General features: G+C 40.7%; 1 protein-coding gene across 1 annotated transcript in view; it reads right to left on the bottom strand.

Moving 5' to 3' along the window:
• Positions 1 to 19,001, bottom strand: part of BACE2 (beta-secretase 2) — a gene marked incomplete at both ends in the record, with an annotated part of 48,715 nt that overhangs the window by 8,102 nt on the left and 21,612 nt on the right. Inside the window, 5 exon segments of the mRNA XM_082303965.1 lie at positions 3,252 to 3,353; positions 6,543 to 6,677; positions 7,911 to 8,039; positions 9,635 to 9,851; positions 18,008 to 18,096. Coding sequence (XP_082160091.1) covers positions 3,252 to 3,353; positions 6,543 to 6,677; positions 7,911 to 8,039; positions 9,635 to 9,851; positions 18,008 to 18,096 — 672 coding nt within the window.

A 19,001-nucleotide genomic window follows, 5' to 3' on the forward strand; every position in this document is an offset into this window, starting at 1 on the left:
ATGTATGACCTCCCTGCGCAATCAGTACTGCAAAGAGGCAAAGCATCAACGGGCTTTTATTACCTATCTATGTCTTCGCTGAACAACTCTGACCAAACACCAACATTTTGAAGCAGCAGACATTCTTTAAAAACAGAAACCAAAATACAAGCCACATGAATATGTAATGGAGTCATCTCCCTTCCTCACATACCTACAGTTTCTTACTCAACTCTAGGGTTTTTGAAGCCAAGGGCTAAGCCAAAATCTCCTGGCATCTAAGGGAATCAAGGTCTGCTACAGTCAATGGAAAGAAACATGTCCCCCTGTCTCTTTTGCTGCCCTGCCACTCACTACCAATACAACTTGGCATGCTTTTGAAATAAGGTTGATTAACAGTACTTCTTAATATATCCATGGCACTAACAAAGCAAAACACAACCCCCTGCAGAGCTTGTTTGCCTAAGACAAACATCTTGTCTAATGTTCATGCTCCCTGAAGCTGATCGGCTGCCAGATCAGAGGAAAAACCTTCCTTATTTGAGTGCATTACTTTGTGTTGGTTCTTATTCCCATGTGAAGCAACACCCAAGGCAGTATCTTGTTCTGATGCTGCACAGCCAAAGCCTCCCGTTTGGGTGCAGAAGAAAGATGAAATCCAACCTCTCCACTCCCCTCATTTGTATTTATCTGTGATATCGATTATTTTGTAAACATCAGCTTATACATCAGTTATACGGCATTTTACAGGTGACAAGTATTCACCCCACATACCTGCCAAAGAAATATTTGTTAGGGCTGCACAGTATCAGAGATGTAATACTTCCAGGTGCTCACCTGTGTTCTTGGGCCAACAAGCATACACTCATGTAAACACGCAATGAGACTTACCGTCACAAACAGACTGCTTTTACCCTTAACTCTCAATGCACGTTTAAGTACATCTCTTGGCATGGGACAGAATGCTCTGCTCCTCACAGCTAAGTCCCAGGCCAGACCTGCTGAAAAATATAGTTGTTCTCTCCTTCCATTTTGGACAGACCAAGTCTACAAAGTGCTCTATTTTAAGTGCCTACTTTCATTTCCCAGAAAGACTGCTTATTACATTGCATTTTTTTGCCTTAATTCTGTATGCTGAAGAAATGCATGGAGGGGATTTGGCTGTATGATACCTAAAAGGTTATTAAAATAAAGATTTTAGGTTTATTTGAGCCTCCCTTTCTTCAACTTATTAACTTAGCATTATATTAATGCCGTGAGTAGACATGCTGTTCTGACTTCAGCTCAGTGAGGTGTAGCAGCTGCCACCCCTCTGTGGCTCATCTCTGCCCATCTCCCAAAACCACCACCCTTCAGACCTGCCACAGAGGTGTAGCAGCTGCCACCCCTCTGTGGCTCATCTCTGCCCATCTCCCAAAACCACCACCCTTCAGACCTGCCAACATCAAACTGCATCTATAGCTGCTCCCTAAAAGACTTCAGTCCAAATAAGTAAGGTTTAAAAAAATAATCTGCACCACTAAAGAGCATAAAGCTCACGGCCTTGGTTTTTAATGGAGCTGAATAAAGGAACACTTCACGTCTAGTTATCCCAGCATACCTGAGGGGGCAATAACATCTTGCTGGGAAGCTCATAACAAGCTGCTAGGAGCAGGAACTTGTTAACCTGGTTCACCTGTGGCCAGAGAAGTATGTCTGACTACAGCAGATGATTTTATGTTTCAGTGGTACACAGCCTGCCAGAAACACAGAGCACTAACAGTACAGTTGCGATGCCATGGTACAATTGCTGAAAATACCCATTTTCCTGACATTGCTTCTACACAGCTAGAATCTGATCCTTACATCTTGTAACTACTTTCTTATTTAATAGACTATCTCCTCTTTTTAGAGCTGTGAAACTAATTTTTGGTGTGTGTGGAGCGAAAGGGGTACAGCAGCAAGGTCCTTGAGATTAAAAAGAAAACCTAAAAGAGAAGAGTTAGTTTATGCATTTTTAATAGGAAGAACAAAAACCATTAAGCAGAGTGAGTGAGTGGTTCCCCTCTAATATCTTATCGATCAGTTGACTATTTACTTGTCATGTGGAAGGCCCCGGTTCCAATGTTCTGACCAACATCAGAGAGGAGCGTGGACTGCTGTGACCCACTTCACAGGAGGATGCCCTGTCCACAAGGTGCCATTACAAGAGCTCTTGAGTAGGCTTCTTTCAATTCCCTCCCCATCGACTGAAATTGTTCCAGTCAATACTTAAATGCTTTGCAAAGAGAAGAACTTCTCAACCAGGGAAGCTGAGCTATGTAAGATAACTGGTACATTTATTTCAGATACTGGATACCTGCAGGCAGTGAAGAACACTTCATGCCAAATCTCTGCTCTTAATCAGGTAGGAAAAGGATCTCAGTCTTGAATTATCAGCATACAGGCTGATATCCTCTGTCTTTTGGGCAGCTGGCCAATAGTCCGGTTACTGTATTTCCTGTGATTTGCAATGACTTCCGCTGTCTGATTGTGAATCCATGACAAAAATATTAAAATTGTTCACATTGAAATACCTGGCATTTATTCTTCATCTTTAACCTTTTTGGCACTGTTCATTGTATTAAACCAAAACTTATGAAAAGTTTTTGTTAACCTGAAAATGCTGCTTCAGTTCCTCTACACTCAGAGAAATCCACCATCCCCATGCCCTACTTCTAAAGCCCACTCTATTTCCAAAGAAAGATGCTTTTAAACATAAATAATTCAATAATGAAGGTCAAAAGCAGCTTTATTGATATGAATAATCCTAATGAATGGCATCCATTCTATACAACAATAAGCATTATACTTGGAAAGGAACTGCTTGCAGTAGCAGGTTCTTCTACTTTATAAACACTCCACTTTGAATGAAAGGACTGATTTTTGCACTCTTAATACTTTGAATCAGAGCAACAGGGATTATGTCCATGTTTCTGAAATGCTTAGAACAAAATATTCCATCTCTGCACTATTTCTGATGCATTTCCATACACACGCTTCTTGTCTGTACTCGGACCCCCCTTTTCCCTCCTCCCTTTTCCTTGTCACCTCTTCCTTTCCCTTTTCCATTTCCATCAAAGACTATCAGTCCTTTCTCACTTATTAATGGGAGTAGACCAGGAAAGATTCTGCTCCCCTCAGGTTTAACCTATGACTTACACGGTAGATAGCAAAAATGACACTCCTTTCAAAGATCTTGTGATCATTTAATAGGAATTTAATATTTTGAGCAGATTTAATGATTAGCTTACCAGGGACGTGCGAGCTATTGCTTGCACAACAGCACTGAAGACTTTCTGGGGCAGACGGAGCAGCGTGGTCCCACTGTCTACTATCGCTTTATCGGCATTATACTAGGGAGGGGGAAAAAAGGAGAGAAGTTACACACTGTAGTTAATGTAATGCAGATTCCACTGTTTCATAACAATAACAAAGCTGTTCCTGTCTTCCCAAACCTGCATGTCATACCGGTCAGCAGCTCGCTCTAGTTGATAGCCTGAATTCAAATAAAGTCTGAGAGCAAAAGCGAGATATGGTCAGCCTAGACACAAGAGTGAGTTTATCTGTACCATGCAAGAAATTACTGCGTGTCACCACACCTGTTCCAAATGTCCAAACCGCTGTAAAAAGAAGTAAAGCCCAGCCCCTCTCAGAGGTGTGAGCTAATCCACTTTATCTCCCATATGCTATGGGCAAAAGCACTCTCACGGTCAGTGCAGACAGATGCTAAGCATGCTGATGTAGCTTACATATATGTCCAAGCTCTGGATCAAGGTCTCTGCTATCAGAAAAACAACTCACTCTAGTTTAAACACAATACAGCAGCCTACTTTTGATCACTGGCGTATCCAATTTAAGAACAGTCAGGGAACATTAGGCCTCATTACATGTCATGTTCGGTACTGGCTCAAGAGTACAAATGCCAAATGCCACACCTTTCTCTCTTGACTGCTGAAAATCACTAAACCATAGACAAAAATATGTACAAAGAAACTTGAAACTTCAATCTTGCTCCCTCAAAATCTGCACTAAAAAAACCTCAGCAAACATTTCTCTTCATTATTAAAACCCCAACCCTCAGATTAAGAGATTTCAGCAAACATTAGATACAGTAAACAAAGAATAAACATTTTAAAAGGTACATCTTTTTCATGAACTTCTTAAAAACTATGATTAATTGTGGAAACAAAAAGGCAAGTAGCAGCGGCAGCTGTTTGCATTAACTGCTTTTGTTATCAAGTTAGGCAGCAGGATCAATATAACTGAACGGTGGCATGTTTATGGCATAATTATACGACACAAGGTAATATACAGCATAAGCTTTTTAGGAAGAGGTCAAACAGCAAGCAAACTTAAAATACCTTGGTTTAGATGTTATCAAGTCACATAGCATATCTTTAGCGCAGTGACAAAAATAAAACCCACCAAAAAGTAAAAAAAGTAACTCTGACTTTGTTTCTTTTTGAAAGAAGAGGTGCTATAGGCTGCCAAGCAGAGCTGAAAGAAAAGCAAACAGGAACCCATTTATTATACACTCAGAAATACTTCTCAAGAGCGGAGAGAAATATCAAGGCATTGTGGAATCCATTGTAACAGATTTGTACCACAAATACGCAATCACCAGCATCCTGGAGAGCCACCCTTGGAAAAAAAGTAGGTAGTAGGCATAGCCAAGAGGGTCAATCACTAACATAAAACCATAAAAAATGCCTGGAGTAGCAGGATCAGTGGGCCAGGGACTAAGCACCTGTATTTTCATGCTGTGTACAGCGTACCTGCAGCAGGCATTAACTTCTTGCCTTCTTAGTCTTCCCGGTTAATATTTAACAGTGCACCCTATGCAACGCGCACTGCTGGCAGCTCAGTACTTCCCTCAGCCCTGGTCTGCCAGGCTCAAAGCCACAGCTGCAGTGCAACACTGGACAGATTCCCGGCATTGATGCGAGGGGACTACTTTTCCCTTGAAGGAAAGGAGTAGTCTCTGGTTACGGTTACAAAAAATGTTCCATTTCCTAGAAAACAACTAAGAGGAGAGAGGGCACATAGTTCATCATCCTATACAGTGAATTATGCATCCTCTGCAAGCCCTTAACTAGCCAAACTTTAATCATACTAGCTCTAATTTACTGTTCTTCCTCTTAAATTTTTGCAGGAAGATCTCCTTTAATAAAAGGAATGATGCCTTCTGTAACAGTGACTAGCATACTATGCTAACATGTGCAATGTGAAAGCAAACCCTGGCTCAGAACAGAGCGACAATAACAGGAAACTTTCGTAACACCGCTAGGTTTTTAAGTTAGTTGTTTTCTGGAAACAGCATCTATTAAACCATTAGTACAAGGGCTTCTCTTCAAAAACATGTTGACTGCTTTTTAAGGCAAGAAACAAAAGAAAACACAAACATTTATGTTAGAGGAGCAGCAGTTCTGCTTTCCTAACAGTGTAGTAGAGACAGGCATTTAAATAGACCTTGTTTTGCTTATTAAGTTGAAAGACAATATGACTCATTTTAAGTATTTTATATGGCAATAAGATTTCCATATTTTGTATGGAAATATAATATTTATGCACATGTAAGATTTTTAACATGAATTTCACTTAATTTGTTTGATCTATAAAAACTTTAGAATTATCATGTCCCAATGATTTTTCAACTAAGAGAAAAAGCATAAGATAAAATTAAGATGTCTAATGAAAACAGGGCATGAAAATCATAGAACTAAAATCAAAACATGAATAGCAACAAGCAACAGTAAGAAACAAATGAAATAAACACACACACACATCTCCTCCAGAAAAAAATGGAACATCGTTGGAATAAAAACTGCAACAACACAGTCTCATTAGACTGATCCAGAGATAGTAGAACATTATTCTTAATAAAAACAGAAAACATATCCATGACAAATAATAACTGGCAAGGCTAAAGTGAGCAAAAGTGGATTACAAAAATATTTTTAAAAAAAGAGGCATAGGATAAGATACTTTTGGAAGTGTCCCAGGATGACATCTGCCAACTGCCATAGTGAATTACATGCTTAGACACCACCACAGGGGTCAATTCAAAATCTTCCCTTTTCTTTCTTTGACGAGAATTGCTTTAAAACCCTTTGGTTTGATTTTAGTGTATAACAGAAAACCATAAACTGTGGTTGTTTAAAGACGGTTACTCATTGAATCAATGCACCTTCAGTGTTTAGACACCTTTGTTACAACTGAAACTAGCCAAGAAGCTGAGCCTTTCCAAACCACAGCAGCCTTATTTTCAGTGGCCTGTTTACTTGACAATTGTAGCTTAGTCCCTGATTTACTGAAAATACTATCAATGACTTTAAAGTCCTCTTTGAAGCAATTTTAGCATGCTTGACGTACACACTGCATTTCACATGGCTTGTTCATTTCTTTTCAAACTTGTCATGCAGCCTTAATTCTCAGAGGAGACTGCAATACACATCTGCTTGCAAAGAAAAAACTGATCAATTAAGTGTTTTTCGTAACCAAACTTGTGTTTTATATAGACAGAAACACATTATCACAAATACCTCTCTGCAGTCCAATTCAAGGTTCTGTCCTCCGACCTCCAGTTTGAGAATTTCAACCTGGTAATACCACTCCTCTTTGATTGGTGTGTACCAAATATCACCCTTGTACAGACTTGGTTCAATTCCACCCAGAACCTAAGGGAAAAGAGAAAGGAATTCATATGCTTTAAAATCCTGTATGTTTAGTCTTGGGGCAAGTACAGGAACAAAGAGGGTTATTTAATTGTGATACACAGGGCATCAAAATTTTAATTTAGCACCATTTGTAAGGATTTTACTGACAAGTTCTTTGTCAATAATAAAGCAGTATGAAACATCTAGACATTAAATAGATTGTGCTTCAGTCAAACAGAATTCCCATATTGGGCCAAATTACCAGCATCTTCATCTACAAATTCACACTGATTTTCTTATGAAAAGCTCCACTGTTTAAAACCAAACCACTATCTTCAGTGGTTTAATCTAGGCAACGTATAAAAATGGGACAGAATATTAAACTTGTACATCATAAATGCACTTATCAGATCAGAAAAGCCTTAATACTGCTTAAGAACATTTCATTTTTCTTACACACATCTGAAATGGAATACGACCATCCCACCATTGCTATCACTATTAGCTTCCATCAAGACTTACGTTGAAGCTGACTGGGAGCATCCTAGACCATCAGATTTTGAACTGAACTCACATAAGTGAGTCCTCTCTTGGGCTTCATCTATCTCAACATTTACAGTTTGTGAATTTACAGCAAAAAGAACTATCTATCTGTGATCAACTCCTGTGCTGATATGCTTATTTCAGCATAATTCAGGAACAGTCATTTCAACTCATGGTCCAAATAAAAGCCAATTCTTGGCCCCACTAAAACTGATGGAAAGATTTCCCAGAGTAACAACAAGGGGAAGATGTGGTCTTCAGATTATTTCCTTTGGTACGTTGTCTACAAAAAAAAAAAAAAAAAAAAAAAAAAGAAAAAGAACCTTGATTCCTCTCCCCCTTTTCACATCATGTAAAAAAAATTACTGTAGCATTTTGATGAGTTTGAACAAGCTTAGCAGCTGAGTAAGGGGCTACTCAGTTTAAGAATGGTAGCAGAATGTGCCCTGAGGAAACACCACAACATTTATGCTTTTCTTTATTAAAATTGAACTTGAAATGCAGACGTTCACTCAAAATTGAGAGAGAGAAAAAGAACAGAGCTTAAAAATAGACACTTGAGTTTTGCCTAAATGCTTAACTTTTCCTTAAAAAATTATAAAACATTTCATATACTTAAACACTAAATTTGGAAGAATTAGGATAGTCATAGAAAAGAGGGAGAGAGATTAACAAAGATACATCTTCCCTCTCAGATTGACAGATACCCACAAGACTACCTCCGTTGGTACCACTTCCAGAAACAGGCAGTCCAGCACCACACATCTGCAAGGAGAAAATGTTGGGGATCTTTGCCTGCCTCACAAGAGAATCAAAGAACGTCTCCACAGAACTTGAAGGCTTGAAGGTGTTGAAAAACAAAACAAAAGAACAAAAGAATTGCAGAAGCATTCATTAAAAAGTTTATTTGCAGAAATGAGCAAATCATTCAAACAAGACCACTTTTCACAAGTAAACTGAATTTCTGACAATGAGGTGATGAAAATTCTAGATATAATAAGTCATTAAAAAACCAACATCTGTCATTTCTGTTTCTGTTGTTTTAAAAAACATTTTTACTCTTGACCACTGTCATAGAAATCCCTAGAGCATGAGAGTATTTTTCAACTGCAGTTTTGAAACTGAAATACTAGTTTCAGTTTCAGGCAAAAACTCTCACTGATGCTTTCTGTTTGGAAAAGGCTTTGGGTTATTAGAACAGTCAAATGTAACTTGCCCTTCCCACCTTTCCACAGTTAAAAGGCAGAATTTTCAAGTGAGGATTTTCAGTTTTTAAACATAGTTTAATTCTCATGAACTTTGAATTCAATGGCCCTAATTTCCTCTTCTTTCTTTTAAAAAACTTCATATCCAAGCACACTCACTTCAGCTGATTACTGGCCAACGGGTTTTTTCCTACACTGCATGTCATGCTTGTCTTTGCAGTTATTAGAGGACTGCAATTTCACTGTAATTCAGATTTCCATGCAGGTACATCTCATGACAGGCAGAGACCCTGGCGAGCCGGCGAGGTGCCAAGTGCTCTTACTACACAAAGCATAGAGCAGCCTCAGAAGCCAACACCACTTAAGTCTTTGGAAGAAGGGAAAAATAAATGCCCTGAATACACTATTTGCCCAACCAGAGTTTGAGAAGCAGCTCTTCTCTGTCTGTCGACAGTGTATGACAGCAAATACGGCAGAAGTCAATACAATGATCACACAACTCTTGAATAAACCATTTTAATTCCAGAGTCAGCAGGCAGTATTGAATCATTTGCTCCAATGGGATATATCTCAGTTTGTGAATTTCTCAGACGGTTAACGTGTAGGTTGAAAACTATGACTATGTAGTATTCCAATCACGTTTTCAGTTTTAGATTATAAGGTTATAAATTTTATACTATAAATTTTAGGTCTTAATTTAAACTTCTACCTGAATTTCCTACCTCCACAAGAACAGGATGTGCTTGGTTCTATGTTCATGAAAACACTGTAGCTAATATTTGTTCTGAAATTATCCATATATGCCATCCATCTCAACTTTTACTTGATGAATGGAGAATGTCTTAGGATGAACTGCCAAGGGCTTTGCCAAGTAAGTTCATCAGTCCATTGACAAGTCTTGAGGGAGATCATCAGAGCCCTAATACACACCCTCCACACACATACCAGAAGCCTCTACTCCCATACTCTGGTACTACAAGATCTGTAAAAGCTTATTCATTCCAGAGGAGCTAAAATTGATGCCTTCATCACCAGAAAAGCCAAAATCCTCACATGGGACTGTGGTACCATCACAACCAAATTTATTCTTTCTGAACAAACACAAAGGATTCACAGGAAAGAGTGATTGGAAGGGAGGAGTCTAATGCTGACCAATCTCTGCTCACTTTATTTTAATAGTTAGATTTCTATTTATTGTCATTGTGAAAGGCTTGGGAAAGAATGATTTACCTTGGCTAAGGCATCATAGGCAAGACCAAGAATTCCGTGCCATTTAACCCCTGGTAAGAAGAAATTCTCTGATTCAAGAATGGTAGCAATGTTGATGGTGTAGCTGCCATAGATTCCTTTTGGGATAGTAATGACATCTGTACCCAGCACTCCAGTCCAGCTTCCTTGACTGTACTTAACTGTGACATCAATCCCTTGAGATCTGTATGTACTCGACCTTTAAAAGGAAAAGATAGACTTATGCATGAGCTGTTCATTTACAATGCAAGACAACAGAATATATTCAATCTCAGTTTTTCTCAGAGAGGGAAAAAAAAGTGAAGTCTGCAAAGTCATTCACATAAACTCACAGAAGAAGGGCGATGGATTGTAAAAACAGTAAAAAGCAGTAATAAAAAAAAAAATCCCGAGGCCCTGTTTTTATACTGAAGCCACCAATGACTCAAGTCTTCACAATGTGTGCCTTTTTTTTTTTTTTTTTTTTTAATCTAAGGTATTATGCCATCTAGTGCAATGTGTCCTTGACTCAGACTGGTCCATCACAATAGAAGCAATACTCTTTAACTAGAGACGGAATGTATTAAGTGGCACTAGGAAATGAAAAGCTCCTGAATTCAAATCTAAAATTGAAATGCCAAGCAAACTGAATAGCTGTAGAATAATACCTCATTAATATTACTAAAAAATCCATTTTGGGTGAATTGGAATATTATTGTGAGTATCAGCAGTAAGACACACAGGTTTTCTAAATCTGCAGTTTGGTCTGTCTATCAGGAACTAAGTAGACTTGGATATTATTAACAAATGATTTGCTGAATTGGAGGAGGAAAGGAAGGAGTTCCTTCTACACCAGAGCAGCAAAGGCAAAGGAGCAGTTAAGTATGGCAAGCAAAGAAAGGAAAAGAATCCTGTTTAGAAGGCTTAAAAAAAAATTAGAAAAAACATCAATAGATTTTTAATTTTAAAATCCTGTAGTATAAATGTAGTAATCATCTTCCACCTGCATCACTACTGAAGAGCTACAAAAGTTCTAGATCTCTTACAATTTATTTTGGTCCCATTCCTTGGCATACAGCTTCCCCTTCTGAAGAGACAGATGACCATGCTTGGTTCATCTGAACAGACTTTTAACTTGACCGCTTTTTTAAAAGTAAATTTTTTAAAAAAAAAGTAAGTTTAAAATAATTTCATAGCACTACCTTTACATGTGCGTAAAGCAATAGAAAGTGCAGATGATTTATCAAGTGTGGACAGTTTTATCAACCCAGCTTTAATCTTAACAGCTGTTCTGACAGAAACAGCCATATGAAGTGGCTTCACAGTGCCCTGTACCTGAGCTCGCCAGAATGAAGTCGGCGTGATTTTGCCTATTATAAGGAACAACCTTTAGATGGCAACGCAGACAACTCCCATCCATTCCCTTTGACACGGTTTCTCACAGCATTCTCCTGGAGAAACTGGTTGCTCATGGCTCGGACGGGTGTATTCTTTGCTGGGTAAAAAACTGGCTGGATGGCCAGGCCCAAAGAGTTGTGGTGAATGGAGTTAAACCCAGTTGGTGGCCGGTCACAAGCAGTGTTCCCCAGGGCTCAGTATTGGGGCCAGTTCTGTTCAATATCTTTATCAATGATCTGGATGAGGGGATCAAGTGCACCCTCAGTAAGTTGCAGATGACACCAAGTTGGGCGGGAGTGTTGATCTTCTTGAGGGCAGGAAGGCTCTACAGAGGGATCTGGACAGGCTGGTTCGATGGGCCAAGGCCAACTGTATGAGGTTCAACAAGGCCAAGTGCCGGGTACAGCACTTGGGTCAAAACAACCTCATGCCATGCTAGGGGCTTGGGGAAGAGGGGCTGGAGAGCTGCCCAGTGGAAAAGGACCTGGGGGAGTTGGTCGACAGCCAACTGAGTATGAGCTGGCAGCATGCCCAGGAGGGCAAGAGGGCCAATGGCATCCTGGCTTGTATCAGGAATAGTGTGGCCAGCAGGACCAGGGAGGTGATCATCCCCCTGTACTCGGCACTGGTGAGGCCGCACCTCGAATACTGTGTTCAGTTTTGGGCCCCTCACTACAAGAAAGACATTGAGGTGCTGGAGCGTGTCCAAAGAAGGGCAACGAAGCTGGTGAAGGGTCTAGAGCACAAGGCTTATGAGGAGTGGGGTTGTTTAGTTTGGAGAAGAGGAGGCTGAGGGGTGACCTTATTGCTCTCTACAACTACCTGAGAGGAGGTTGTAGCGAGGTGGGGGTTGGTCTCTTCTGCCAAGTAGCAAGTGATAGGACTAGAGGAAATAGCCTCAAGTTGTGCCAGGAGAAGTTTAGATTGGATATTAGGAAAAATTTCTTCACTGAAAGGCAGGCACTGGAACAGGCTGCCCAGGGAAGTGGCTGAGTGCCCATCCCTGGAGGTATTTAAAAGACGGGTAGATGTGGCGCTTAGGGACATGGTTTAGTGGTGGACTTGGCAGTGCTAGGTTAATGGTTGGACTCAATGATCTTAAGGGTCTTTTCCAACCTTGACGATTCTATGATTCTATAATTTGAGCAGACACTTTATCTGGAGGGACAATTTGGCCATATGAACCATGCAACTGATCCTTTTCCTAGCTAAGGGAGGAAGGGAGTAGTAACAGGCCAGGCTCTAACCCTAAGCAGTTCTTGATACTCCCAACACCTAACCCTTCAAGGGTCTTCAGGGCTCAGTAGCTTGTAACATCCAAGACAGCAGAAATACATGAGATAATAGGCCCCACAGATTATATTTCAAAATGCACGAATTCCACAGATACTGTTACTGCCTCTATCTGGTCACTTCTACTGCTACTGCTGTTTTACCTTTCTGCATAATTCTGCATTTGTATGACACTTAGACAAAAGGATATTTCTGCTCAGGCAGGGTCTTAAGAGCATCACTGTGATAGTGGCAGTACATTTTATAAATCAAAATAGAGTCTGAACAATTAGTGTCATAAGAAACTAGAGGAGGGCAGGAAAAGGAAGGGAAAATACAGGGTTCTTCATGTAGAAAAGTGTCTGGCTGTGCAACAGAAGAGGAAACCTGAAATCAGAGAGAAAAGCAAGTGCTGGGAGAATAAGGCAAAGCAAATCTGCAAATACAGATGCTGCCTGATTAGCAGCAGCAGCAGCACATAGGTCTGCTTCCATAAGCGGTAACAGCCTGATGGATGGAGCTGTGGACCACGACACAGCAAGACTGAGTTCGTTTTCCAGCATGGCTGGTGAACTTTCCTGTGGAAAGGCAGGACAAGTCACTTCCTTGCCCTCTGTGCCTCAGCTTCCCCACCTGTAGAAATGGGTATGTGGATACTCATCTCATTTGTAAGGCACACAAATGTCATATTGAAGAGAAGGCCTTATTATTTCCTTCAAGGAGCAAAATACCTAGCATGGGAAGGGATCTCACATGATCCTTGTGGCAGTAATTATATTCTGTTCTGAAAAAACACTTCCTGCTCTATCTTCTTGATCAGCCCCTGTTTTTCCACCTCACTGATCCAAAGGAAGAAAACTTCTTTAGAGGTCAAAACTAGAGACTTGCTCTAATTCATGGGCTAAATGTTTTAAACAAATACACAGCACAAAAAAATTCCAAACAAGCTGTTGTGGCTATGAGGAGAAAATAAGAAATTCAACTCTTCCAGCAGGACAGAGTGTATCTTAGCCAGAGGGAAGGAAAAAGGCTCCCAGATTATGGTGCTGTAGTGCCCCTACTCCCTTCTCCCTCTCCTTCCTGGTTACTTCTCTCCAAAGCAGCCAACAGAAACATGGTGTCCTCAAACCTTGAATGGATCTCAAGAATGGATCTAGAAAACTAGCAACAGGTTCATTTTCTCAGGCAGAGTTACTCCTCATTACCAGCATATAGCACTGAACAAAACATAGCCAAAATACTATTTCTCATGTCATGCTTCATTTGAAGGAAGCTCAACAAGGCAACAGCAAATCCACTATGCAGAAAGCCCTGCTTAACACCGACCTCACCAAACACATGCAATTCCTTCTTAATTCCATGTTGTCTTGCTGCTCTGCAACAAACCAGGACTTCAGATTTTCCTGCTTACCCATTCACTTTTCCTAAGCACCAAATCAATGTCTCCACACAGAGCAATGGCAAAGAAGGGACAGAAAACAGCAATGGGCAAAAACATCTGAATAGAAGTTTTGATCTCCTCTCTAGTGATGGATGGATGGCCCAAGATAAGTGATTCAGGGCCAACAGCTTTAACAAAATGCAAAATATTCCACAACATAAATTATTGATTTTTAACCAAGAAGTCCCATCTTATTTGCAGGAGTTCTGGAACAAGTTTATAATTTACCTCAAACCATAAACAACCAAACTTGCAGGATCATACTGCAAAGCAGCAGCTTCCTTTTGCTTGCTGGTATATACCTTACTGTATTACCTCAATTTATTGCCCATAATTTTCTTACCTCCCTATCTCTTGGAATGATTAACTCTTGAGCAGTTTGCTCTTGAAATTTCAGACAGTGAGGCAGTAGTATTCACACTGAAATAAAACTGAATACTGTAGCCCTGAGTATGTCACTCTTTCACATACTGCTACAGAGCCGTCACCAATAATTTAGTTTCAAGTGTAAAAATCCCTTTATACATCTGTTTATGTAGCTCTTTTATCATAAGTAGCATACTCAACAAACACTACTTGTTATTTTGAACAGCATAAGAAACAAACACTGTGATTTCTTTTCAGTTTGGGACAAATTAGGCTATTTCCCGAAACCTTATACATCATGGTGACTTATACAGCATGATCATCACAGCAGACTCAGAACTTTTCACAGCAAAGTTTTGTCAGAGCCAGTCAAAAGCCCAAGCTGTGAAAGAATTCATGGTAACAGCTTTATTCGTTTTGTACAGAAAGACACAGATAATTAAACAGTAGAATTATACGACACAAATTATACAACACACTGTCATTTCACAAGCTAGTTCTAAAATTGCTCAAGGAGGGCTCTTCCTGAAAAACATACCCTCCGGGTCCTTTGAAAAAAAGATAATGTCTTTCCTATTCACCCTCCTCAATTTCAGTCAAAAAACAATCATGCATTTAATTTCAGTTTTTGATCATCTGAATAAAATTAAACTAAGAGCATGTCAGTCAGGAAATTCAGACCCATGACACTCTCTCTCCAACACGATATTAATATTTTAATACGCACTCATCTATAACTCAGTCCTATTAACTTAACAAATTACTAATTCTTCCTTCGCCTCATCTTCAACTTGCAGTTTATGACTTTGATATGGAAGCACTTCACGACAATATAGGGAAAAACTGCAGGAATGATTACCAGATGAGAGGAAACCTCTTTATCTGATGTTGAAGTGTTTCACAGCGTGGAAGAAAAGTGCACATAGGTCATTTGTGTCATTTACACATGGGTAAAGGTCACTCAGGTAATTTTACAGATCCAGCTGATGTGATATCAAGGCCCCTATTTACCGTCTATGCAAAATCATGACAACCAGGGAAGGTAACCTGACTACTGGGAAAAGGCTATCATAAGGCCAGCCTCAAAAAGAGCAGCAGGGCCGAAGGAACTATAGGCCACTGGGCTTCACCTCAGGTCAGGAAAAGTCTCGGAGAACAACCTCCTGTAATCTGTTCCCAAGCACATGAAGGACAAGAAGGTAATAATGAACAGTTAACAAGGAATTTCACAGGCATATCATACCTGACCAAACTCATTGCCTTCTGCAACAAGATGACTGGCTGTGTGGATGAAGACAGCGCAGTGGCTGCAGCACATCTTTACTTCAGTCAGGCCTTTGACACTGTCTCCCACGGCATTCCCATTCAGAAGCTGAGGATGTGGGGCTGAACAAACAGACCACTGTGTGGGCTGAAGACGGGCTAGGCCACTGGGCCCAAAGGGCAGCGACCATTGGCTCAACATCAGGCTCGTGACAAGCATAGTGCCCCAGGGGTTGTGAGTGGAAGAAAAATTGTTCAACATCTTCATTAAGAACCTACACAATGGACAGACTGCACCCTCAGCAGTTTTGCACAGGACACTACATTAAAGGCAGAAGATGATACGCTGAATGGCAGAGCCTGAATCCAAAGAAACCTTGTAAAACAGGAGGACTGGACCAACAGAAACCTCATGGCATTCAACAAGGAGAAGCACAAAGTTTTGTAGCTGACGGGAAACAACTCCATGCATCAGGACAGACGGGGTGATGGTGGACACCAGGCCAAATAAGAGCCAACACGGTACTTGCCCTGTGCATACAGCAAACTTTACACCAGGCCACATTTGGAGGGCCATGGACAACATATCCAAGGAAGACACTGTTCCCCCTCTGGTCAGCACTGGTGAGACCACACCTGGAATAGATTGTGGGCAGCTGTGGGAACCCAGTTCAACAGGGATCTGGAGAAAGAGAAAAGAGACTGGCAGAGGTCTACCAGATAGGTCAGGTTCCATGAACACAGGACCTGTGATAAGAGGCTGAGAGGAGCTGGGCTTCAGTTTTGCAAACAAGAGGCTAAGGGGAGATCTCACAGCAGTTTACAACAACTTGAAAGACAAAGATGACACAGCCAAACCTTTCTCTGCAGTGCCAGACAATAAGACAAGGGGCAACTCCCATGAATTACATTTCGTGGGGTTCAGGTTGGACATTAGGAAATATTTCCTCCACAGGAGAGTGTGGCACAGCACTGAAACACAGTGCCCAGAGAGAGCATGGATTGTCCATCCTCAGCAGTTTACAGAATTTGGCTGGACTCAGCCATGGTTGACATGATCTGGTGACAGCCCTGCCTCATTTGGGATATGTACTAGGTGACCTGCAGAGGTTTCTTGCAAACAACATTTTTGAAACATCAAACTGATTTCAATGGGGCCAGGATCCCTCCCAGATGACATCTATTTAAATGTATTTAAAGTATTTAAAATGGAAGAAGCATGGTGTAGCCAAGTTCAAGCATGCTAATGGTTGCACTTTATTCTGAGCATATTGCAGTACTCCATCAATCCAACCCAAACCAGAAATTGCTATTGCAATTGCTCTGGTCTATAATGACTTGAGTTTGAATCATTTTACAAAGCACCCTTAACTCTTCGGAGCCTGAATTTCAAGGTTTCATTATTAACTTTATATCAAAGTTCTCAAAACACATTGTACACCGAGAACACTGATAAGAGACTGTAACCTTCAAGTGACTTCACAGCCTCTCTCAATGCACAACCTCTGCTGTTGTTGCTGTTTCTCATGGTTTATGGTTCTTATGAGAGAGGCCTTGCCCTTCCAGACAAAATAACATCACTTAAGAGAAAAGGGAGAAGGAATGCTTGTGGTTTTAATTCCTTGCAATTAAGTTTCCTCTAGCCACTACCTATGGAAGGGGATAGCTGGCATGTAAAACTTTGCAGTAGTGCAGAAACAGCTTTCAAATGCAAATTCTGGACTTTTCAGACCTGCGTCATATCAGAGTAAATGTGAAATATACCCATTAACACCTGAACATGTGACAGGAGGTAAGGCTATTCTAGTAAGCAGCATGGAAATAGTGGCTTTCCCTCCATTACCAGTGCATCTTGCTGGAAAAGTGCAAAACCCCATGTTAAAATACATAAAGAGGTAATGAGCATGGTGATACTCTCCAGCCTCCCAGTCCTATAAGTATTTTTATCCATATGCTTCAGCTAAAGATAGACACTGTGTTTTGTAGAAGTTTATCTGAAATAATTGAAACTAGAGAAGGACAGGAAGAAAGCAAGAAAGGAGGGAGAGTGATTCAGACAGACAAAGCTGTGCTTGGCTGTGACTAATGTCAGCTCATGCTAAACACAGCAAATTTAGTGCATAATAAGCACCAAAACCACCAAGTCATATCTTATAAACAACTAGATTCAGCAGGGTCTGTCCAGATCACTAACTGATCAAGGCCCTTGGTCAAACTAACCAACAAATTTTTCACTAACTAATTTTGGTTTTGGATGAAATGTCAAGTAACAGATACAATTACTGGGTTTTAATTTTTGTTTTTAAACAAAGGGAAAGTATATTTAAACTTTTAAATCCTTCCAAGACTATTCAGTTAAGAAATTGACTGAAATTGGTGTGATTTTGCAAACGATTTTTACCCTGTAATCTTCTTTTTTCTCAGTCTCTAATGAGTGCTGCGCTCAGAGCTTAGTGGGACTATTCATGGTGTCAGGCAGAGCTTTGCATCAGGCAAGGCCGATCAGGCAACGAACATCCCACTCTCATGGGATGTCACAGGAGCCCCACAAACTGCCTTACCATCCTCTTTGACGTGGAGGAGTCAGAATCTAAAAGACACCCTAACCCATCACAGCGCGCAGAACAGGTACTTACAGCTCGGTATTGAAGTAGGAGGTGACATCAGGATCAGGCACACCTGCTACAGCAAAATTACTGCTCCCAGTGTCAACCAGAATATTTAACTGCCGAAACAGAAGAAAGGAGAGGTGTTTTTCATAACCAACTAAACAAACAAAAAAATAATTAAAGTTTTTGTCTAAACTACCTTCATTTTTTAAAATTATAATGAAAGTTGCCCTGAAAAAGAAATACAAAGTGTCACTTTTCGGAAAGATATGCTGCTGTAGCCCCTGAAATACTTTAAAATAGTCACAGGGGGTGACCCAACAAGCTCATATTCGCACAGCAGAGGAATTCATGACCATCTCAAATTTCTTTTTGGCCCAACCCATGTGTCTTGGCAACCTGGCTAGTCCGGGTCACACACTGAATTGCGTACTGTTAAATCACTGTTTGCCTTAGAGCTTATGAGGTTTCTACATAGGAGCTTAGTGAAAGTCGGAGCAGACATAACCAGAAGCATGAAGCTGCCTCATGGCTTGGAGAGCACAGGAACATTGCTCAGTTTGTCCCGAGCAGCAGCAACCTACCACAGCTTTCACTGCCTTTAGACAGGAGGATGGCAGATTTATAAACACTGTGAAAAGCATGGACTGAAAGGTGGCTTAAGAGCGGGCCACTTGTTCGGTTAATTGGGAGGACGATTTAGGCGAAAAATTGCCTAACAAAACCACACAGACAAAATGAGATGCCTCCTTTCCCCATTTGGCTCAGGTTAGCAGGCTGGTTCACCACAGCTGCATGATGGCTTGTCCTAGCACAAATCAGAAGGTAACAGCACAGGAGCAATCAGCCAGGTGCAGGATCACCTCCTTGAAACTACAGGTGGCATAAAGTGATAATTTAAGTCAGTCAGAGACTGTACTGCTACCAAAAGCAGTGGTCACACATCTTCCCTGCTCTTGGCTGGATGCTTCCCAGGGCTTCTTGGCATAAGCGCTTGTACCCATGGGGCTGTGATGCAAAT

Source organism: Platalea leucorodia (assembly GCF_965183815.1).
Source record: "Platalea leucorodia genome assembly, chromosome: 2".
Taxonomy (NCBI): Eukaryota; Metazoa; Chordata; class Aves; order Pelecaniformes; family Threskiornithidae; genus Platalea; species Platalea leucorodia.